Source organism: Mytilus galloprovincialis, chromosome 2 (genome assembly GCF_965363235.1).
Source record: "Mytilus galloprovincialis chromosome 2, xbMytGall1.hap1.1, whole genome shotgun sequence".
Classification (NCBI taxonomy): domain Eukaryota; kingdom Metazoa; phylum Mollusca; class Bivalvia; order Mytilida; family Mytilidae; genus Mytilus; species Mytilus galloprovincialis.
In genome coordinates this window covers 41,713,025-41,721,373 of record NC_134839.1, presented here as the reverse complement: position 1 = coordinate 41,721,373, position 8,349 = coordinate 41,713,025, and the positions used below count along the sequence as shown (strand labels likewise).

The 8,349-nt window shown below is 31.5% G+C and overlaps 1 protein-coding gene across 2 annotated transcripts; it reads right to left on the bottom strand.

The window, feature by feature from the left end:
* Window positions 1-220: 220 nt before the first annotated feature.
* Window positions 221-6,709, bottom strand: LOC143063614 (uncharacterized). Of its 2 annotated transcripts, none has more exons than XM_076235840.1 (6): window positions 6,611-6,709; window positions 5,340-5,411; window positions 4,532-4,651; window positions 3,756-3,875; window positions 1,525-1,713; window positions 221-922 (listed from the first exon to the last, which is right to left on the bottom strand). In XM_076235840.1, exons 2-6 carry the CDS (start codon window positions 5,365-5,367, stop codon window positions 264-266), a joined length of 1,116 nt encoding a protein of 371 aa, XP_076091955.1. In that variant the 5' UTR covers window positions 5,368-5,411; window positions 6,611-6,709; the 3' UTR covers window positions 221-263. The 2 variants fall into 2 exon arrangements, with proteins under 2 accessions (XP_076091955.1, XP_076091954.1); XM_076235839.1 differs by lacking the exon at window positions 6,611-6,709 and adding an exon at window positions 6,025-6,083.
* Window positions 6,710-8,349: the final 1,640 nt, after the last annotated feature.

The following is an 8,349-nucleotide window of genomic DNA, read 5'->3' as shown; positions in this document are numbered from 1 at the left end:
ACCTTTTTGGTGTAACAGTTACAGATCAATATAAGAACAGACTATAAAAATAATTAAAAAAAAAAGGCTTAAACTTAAGACAAATAAAACATCAAACAAAAACAAAACTGAATATAGTCAACAAAGTGAATATAGTCAACTTTATTCTTGCGTTCATTCGTTTATGAAGAACGATAATTCAAAACAACATATAACACATAAAATTAAAAGACAATAATAATTAAATGTAAAATTTTTTTACTGTATACTTAGTACATAAGAAGTCATATTACATTGCTAAATATTTCGTTTTTTAAATTAGGCCTTCCATTCAATATCATGTCGTTTTCAATGGACTTTAAAAGTACACCCTGTTCGACAACTAAAAAGTTCGTTTTCTCGTCGTCTGTAAATGATAGTTTTTTTGAATAATAAAAACCCGGAAATCCGCGTAATAACATTAAAACCCCAACTGGTTCATCAAAATGGGGAATAACCATGACCCCTAATGCCCCTGATGCTCCGTGTTGTGATGAACAGTGAAACAGACATTTTCTTTTATCATCGATACCATCATAATGACTTCTATAGTCTTGGGAAATTCTACACGCCCATTGAATGGATCTATCAACCTCTTCTTTACAGTACTGATATAATTCTATCTTTGGATCGTCTGTAAGGGGATCTCCATTCGGGTGTCCTATCAAATATATTGGCCTATCAACATCTACACTTTCAAAAATGTTAATGGGTGGTGGAAAAGGTCTATTACTGTCAGCTTCAAGTTCTAGTATTGCTGTATCTTGTTCTTCATTTTGATACACCATGTCTTTGAAGTAGAATATTTGCTCATCGTTCTGTTTTTGGTGGTGCTTTAAGTACTCAAATTCAATGAAGAAATTTTTGTTCTTTAACCGCAAGTATTTGATTTCATTGCACACTTCTAAAAAAGCAATGCAAGAAAATGTAACTATTCAGATATAAGAAGATATATTTGTTTTAAACACATGTTGATGTGAACAGATTACTGGAATTAATTTTATTACTGGAATTAAGATTGGACCTAGATTATCTTACAGGTGCAAAAAATAAATGCAGCGGATCTAAACGTTTACCCCATACTGAAATAGTAGTGTAACACACTATAAAATATCAATCAATAAGACTTATAAACAAAAACAAGTTAAGCAACTTTGCAACTGTTCCAAGTCATGAGCCTCTTTTAATTTTTGTTCATTTATATGTTTTGGAGTTTAGTATGGCGTCCATTTTTACTGAAATAGTACCACTTTTATTGAGGCCAGCTGAGGCCCACCTACGGTTGCGGAATTTTACCGCTGCACTGAAGACTTATTGGTAGCCTTCGGCTGTACGTTGTCTGTTCTTTTGGTCGGGTTGTTGTCTCTTGGACATATCCCCCATTTCCATTCTCAATTTTATTGTATACACTGAACGAATAAATTTGATCTTTGAAATTGATGTATGAACATATGAGATTGATGTTAATTTTCATAAACTAAAGATTTTTTATGATCTATAACTTACTTATGTTATCAATAACAACGTGTCGAGCGGTCATGACATAATTATCTCCAACTCTAAATCCAGTTCCACCTCCACCTGGTCCCCTTATCATACCGACAGAATGTGACGCTTTTGAGACAATTCTTCTGTTTCTGATGAAATCCTTGTCATCAATAGTTTTCAAAAAATCAGACGATGATGTAGAAGTGGCTGTAATGATAAACATTGTTAATACAAAAAAAAGTCGTTTACTTTCTAAAATTCGTTCCTTGATGAATTTCGAAATTAATAGAAAAAAGGGTTCCAACTCCCTCAATCATCATGGGTGGATTTGCTATTTATTTTTCTGTTCCTTATGTCACTAAATGGTACTTTTACGTCCTTGGCTTTGGCGGTTTTTTTTGGGGGGGGGGGGGTTGACCGTTGCTGTAATTACAGAAAAGGTCTTTTGACGAATGAAAAGTATTTTTGTCAATTACTAAAAAGAGATAGCAAGCTGGGTCGAAAAAGTTTGTAATTGTAGCCTATCGATGTGTAAATTTCATAAGTCGATGAAAAAGATACAAATCAAGGTATCAAAACCATAACTGAGGAAATCACTTTAACCCTAAGAGCGAGTTCGGTTGTATCAACAGGATAAACAGCTCCTTCTATATAGACACCTCTAGCGATGGTAATAAAGCTCAGTCAAAATGCCACACTTGGGAATATGACATGATCTGTAAAGTGTCAGATTAAAGGACTATTCTGGACTATATCGAAAGTATCAAGCTAATCCACAGGGGAATTACTTAGTTTCTTGTAGTTGCCGTTACTTAAAAGAGGGAGCGTCAAACTCATAAATCTAAAACAAACTGACAACGCCATGGCTAAAAATGAAAAAGACAAACAAACAACAGCACACAGGACACAACATAGAAAACTAAAGAATAAACAACACGAACCCCACCAAAAAACTAGGGGTGATCTCAGGTGCTCCGGAAGGGTAATCAGATCCTGCTCCACATGCGGCACCCGTCGTGTTGCTTATGTGATAACAAATCCGGTAAATAGTCTAATTCGGTAGGTCACATTCATAAAAGGGAAGAGGATTGTAGTTACGACGTAAGGAACATATCCGATATCATTTGTGAAACGGTTATTCCATAACGGTCAACCAACTCGTGATGGCGTCCGTAAAATTTACGAAGGGATGATTTCAACTTCACCATTTGGAACTCTTGGTTTAATGGCTTCCTTGTGAGCAGCAACCCTCTATCAAGAAAATCATGATAGGAAATGCAAGCACGGGAATATCGTATCAATTGGGAGATATATACCCCGTATGCAGGTGCTGCTGGAATGTTGTTACTTAGAAATGGAAAGTTCACAATTGGAAAGCTGAAATCATATCTTTTGTCGTAAAGTTTTGTTTTCAACCGACCCTCATTGTCAATTTCTAGATGTAAGTCAAGATATGAGGCCGACTTAATTGTATCTGTAGTATCCTTTATCTCTAGCTCGATTGGATAGATGTGTTCCACATAGTCACCAAATTTTGAATTATTTAGTGAAAGAACATCATCTATATAGCGAAAAGTAGAGTTAAAGGATATTGCTAACTTCTTATCTTTTTAAACGTCGAAAGTAAACCATGTTAGCATTAATAAGATGTCATACTGTGATAGAGGCCTCACATTTACCTAGAAACTACTTAATGCGGATGATTCCTTTTTTGAAAGATAAATTACTTTAAAAAGGAAAATAAATAACCGTTATTCAATTTCCGTAACTCCAACAAAGAAAAATCGTGTAATTAACAGAATAATCATCTCCTGCTATACAGTTGTCATCTGTCATGCAACATGGTTTGCATATAGAAAACGGAAGTAAAATAACAAAAATACCGAACTCCGAGGAAAATTCAAAACGGAATGTCCGTAATAAATGGTTCACATAGATCAAACGATTGGATACAAGTGTCATATTCCTATCTTGGTACTGCATTTTCCTAATGCAGAAAATAGTGGATAGAACTAGTTTTATAGCTAGCCAAACGTTTTACTGGTATCACAGTCGCATTAAATTCCATTATATACAACGTTTTGTGAACAAAACAAACAGAATAATAGGTAAAAATGTGAAAAATAGGGGTACAGCAGTCAACATTTTTTAATGTGTTATGATAAAACTATGTATTAATAATTTGATAGATCTGAGTATTGTAGACTTGAAAACATAATTCTATTTTTCATAAATAATTATGAACTTACGACTGCATCTTGGTTTTGAATTGACTGCTGAATCGTTATGTGTGCTAGAAGGTGGCCCTTTTTCAATTCGGTTTCTTTTTCCTTTGATCATGTTTTGGGCAGAAATAGATATTGCACTTCCTACAAAAAAAGACATGAGCAGTTAAGTGTTTGTTTTTTTTATGGTAAACTTGAATAAGAGAATTTAAAAACAAAGTGATTTAAATTTTCCACAGAAGATACGAAAAGATATTTCTTTTCACTCGATTTATTCAAATGGAATTTTAATTTTTGCCTAGACTTGAATATAATATTAAGCCCCCACTTTTTCCTTTTAAATTCCGTATATATCTAGAGGTCACGGCATTACATTTGATCAGGAAGTAATTCCAATTTAAAATACATTTTATGAAACATGGTAAAAATAAGAGCTGAAATATACGTCTACCAGAAAGTTAGTGAATAAATATGGTGTATAGAGGGAGAAAAAAATATCTAGAGATATCATGTTTTCGAGACATCTCTTATCTTGTTATTTGTTAATTTAAAACTTTCATTTTTACCATAAAAGGACTTGATGCATTTTTTGAAATTATTAATAGAATTCGATTTTAATAATAGCAAATGCATTAAAGACATGGTTCTTACAAACAAACATGTTATACATGACAAACAAAAGTTCTGGTAAAAAATTAAATGGTCTACTCTTTTTCTACAGTCGTCAAATATGTTTGATATATATAAATAAAATCTTTTTAAATATTTCCTATTATTATATCAATAAAGATATGAAGTACCTTTCGTGTCTGAAGAACAAAATGGTTGCGGAGTTCGATCTCGTCGAGCTGTATGATTAATGATGATATTATCATCTCCATGTATATAGTCTTCTACAATGATATTCAATCGCTTGGGTCCTGAAGATATACATACGAAAACAGTTTATACAAAGAAGCATAACTATCAAAAAATGAATTTTTCATAGTTTGAATCCAAGTTACATAATTTGATATTCAAGCATAAAAAAGAATTTTATTTATTTGCGTTCCTTTACAGTTGACTAATTGTTTCCGGGCATATTGGCCTTTTTTTAAGATGACTGTGCTGATAGTTTGTATTGTCGTCTGCTCTAACATTTTTACAAAAAATGCAAACAAATAAAGGTGAAAATTGTCTTTGGAGAAGTTTAGGAAAAAATACTATAGGGAATCGACAGAAGATTCGACGGCATCGACTTTTTTGTAGATATTGTATAGCTGATCATTTTTAAAAGTCAAGTTTATCGCCATCTGATATAGTTTTAAAAAATTATTCCGCATTAAAAAATGCAAAATGGCGCCGTCTGTTCATTTGTCACGAGCAGCAAAACGGTCGCTATCAGTAAGTTATAAGTTGCGTTTTCTTTCGAAGCATATGTTTTTCGATCCAGCTTTTTGTTTTTATTGCTGATTTGTTTGTTTCTTTGTAGTGCCAAAAAATATATACACTTGTGTTTTCAATTCTCATGGTTGATTTGGTATCGTCTAACTATAACTGCGAAAAATTTTGATTTCATATAACCCTCCCATTAGTGTTAAAATTACATAATATGATACATTAACGTACCTCTGGATTTGCTGGATTTGCTTCCCATGATTTTTTTTTTCTATTTGGCTTCCTTTGTTCAGTAATGCAACTCTACAGAAATATTAAACATCATATATATTAGTTTAATTATTTTGTTCCCTCATTAATTATATTTGTTTGGATTTTTTTTAATAACCATTGTAGTAGTTTCATTTTGGTACAGGTCAACAAACACTCTGATGTTGACACCACAAAATTGTCGGCAAATTTCAAATAAATATCCGACTTTAATATGTTTAAGTCAGGTTGTCTAACTACATTTAATAAGTATTTACTTGTACCGTACAAATCATTATTTGTGTATGCGATATTTTTTTCAGGACGACAGGCAAACGACAATGTTCCAATGTCATAAGCGGGCAGATGAATTCAAAGAACCTAGTTGAAATATGAGGGGACATTCAAGTCAAAAATCGAGAGAAACTAACAACGTCATAGCAAAAAACAAAAACAAACAAAGGACGACGAATATAATACATGTACGTATTATTACTTCCGCATTAATTCAAAAAATTAGTCTTTTTATTCTTCTATTTTTGCTTTTGAACGGCGACATTCCTTGAAAAACATATGTTGAGGCAAATACTCAGATTGAATAATTTTGAAGTAAACTTAAATTTTATTTACGTTGTTAGTATTAGATTTAAAACGATTGAAAACTAACTGACTTTCTTTTATCCAGTTTGAAGTTCCCTTTAAATAGATATTCAGAAATACCCGTATTACCACTTAAATTTAAATGTTCCGATTTTCGGAAAATAATTTCAACCTGATTAATAAATTAACATAAATGTTTACATTTAGAGCTCCATGTTTGATTTATTCTGTCCGTTTATTGTTGTTTTGATCTCCCAGCAAACATATAAGCATAGCACATTTTTAACATATTTTATTTATTGTAACTCTTTTTCTAGAATTCAACTTTTGGTCCATTTAATGGGGAATGATAAACATATGTAAAACACACGAAATGTAGATATTGTTTTGTGACCTAAATCTTTTAAATTATCAGAAAAAGATGTGTGAAATATTTTAAATTAGCTCCTGTAAGAGAATTAAGGCAAGGTTATCAGTTTAGCATGTTTAGGATGAATAGATGACAAAAAATTATGCAAGGTATAGTATTATTATATTTTTTGGGGGGAATAAACTCTTAATTTAGTCTATTTCAACAATTACGATATTAAAATATGAGTCGATTATTTCCGTTGATCTAAGTTAATTTTACGTATTTTTTAACGGATACTTACATGGCTGACGACAGAAAAATAAATGATCCTATTTAAAATTCATTTGGATATACACCTTTTTAAAGTGTAGGTGTCATAGTTATGTATTTAATGTATTTATGGTTATCAAAAATACCAGTTTTTAAATATAACTAATATGCAGTAATCTATTTATAACGTTCTTTATAATTGTTTGTCATCAACACACTTATGATACAAATGGAATTAATATACTTTATGGATATTTTGGTGGGGAGTTGAACTATCTCATTTATATTCCTTCATATTAATGCATATTGTTGTTTTAATCTTTTTGACATAAAAATGGCAGTGCTCCTTTTAATTCAATGATCACTGGTGTCAGACTATAATAACTTTTCTTTTCTTTGAATTCATTTGACACACAACTCAGACATTTTTTAAAGTTTTCTTTTCATATCATTTCTTTTATTTTTATTTGAAAAAAATGTTTGGCTTGTTCTATATTGATACATATAAAAGCAGAATTGATTTAAAACATATGCCCTAGGGTTCCTTTAAAAGTAACATTCAATGGTATTTATATAACCAAAACGAACATATTTTTGGTATACTTTTGCATAACATGTGTCACAAGAAATAAATAATGACATCAAACTTATTGAAGAAACCAAAACTTTAAAACAGACTAAAAAGTTATATCAACTATTATCAAACTCTTATTGATGATAAAATAAATGACTTGAATGAAAATCATAAAACATATCTTTATAAATTTCTTAAATCTAATACAAATGACCAAATAGAATACTACCTATCGCACCCAGATAAAGAAACAAATTTAGAATAAGCGATCATTGTCTTTTAATAGAAACTGAACGATATACAAAAATACCATAAAATGAAAGAAAATGTAAAGTATGTAATATCTTAGACGATGATTTTCTAAAAAATTATATACAAAAATGTGTCAATTTTAATACACTTAAATTACTTATAAACTCGTGATTATACTAAATTAGTCAACACCAAATGATATAAAAACAGTTGTTTCTTTTATTTAAGAGTCATTGGAACTGGGGAAAGGAGACCAATAACTATTTTTAACATGTATTATATATTGTCGAGTTTTCATTATGTTTGTTTTGAATATGTATTTGCCCTAACCAAAATTGGTTTTTCTTTGTTTTGCAAATTAAGTTATTATAATATTCATACTTTTTATGGATCCCTTTTGAAAGTAGCACGGCTATACTTTCCCCAGAGCAAAGTTGTGAACAACAACTAGATATTTCGCTACCGACCTCTGCATTTATAGCGTTTTCTTTCATTACTCTACCTTTTTTAGAATTTACTTTAATTAAAGAACCAAGTTTAAGGCAAAACATAACAAATAGGCAATTTATGTTGAAATAACGACCACAGTTCACTTTGAATGACGAGGTCTGACATGATAACAGAATGCCGACATGATTGATCTAACTGACAAGTCTGTGCTACCATTCTCAAGTTCCTTCAGGTTAAATACTAAAGAGAACGAAGGCCATGATCCCCAAATACGTCGGGTCATATTCGCATCACCCCTGGTTTCAGCGGAGTAAAGATTAACAATTTCTAGGTCATAAAACAGTCAAGCTCGAACTGGTACCAATTCAGAACCGGCCACTCAGGGTAGACATGAGATGGTCTCAACAGAACTCTCTGTGGTAACGCAGGAAAGTAAAAACTAATATGATCAGACGTACAATACAGGAACGGATCATGAACCCTTAATCTTGCCA

Excerpts from the sequence above, each read along its gene's own strand:
- LOC143063614 (XM_076235840.1), bottom strand. The coding sequence starts at position 5,367 with ATGGGAAGCAAATCCAGCAAATCCAGAG. Across the intron at positions 3,876-4,531 it reads TTGTTCTTCAGACACGAAAG|GAAGTGCAATATCTATTTCT; the intron begins GTACTTCATATC and ends CTTTTTTTGTAG. Across the intron at positions 1,714-3,755 it reads TTCAAAACCAAGATGCAGTC|CCACTTCTACATCATCGTCT; the intron begins GTAAGTTCATAA and ends TTATCATTACAG.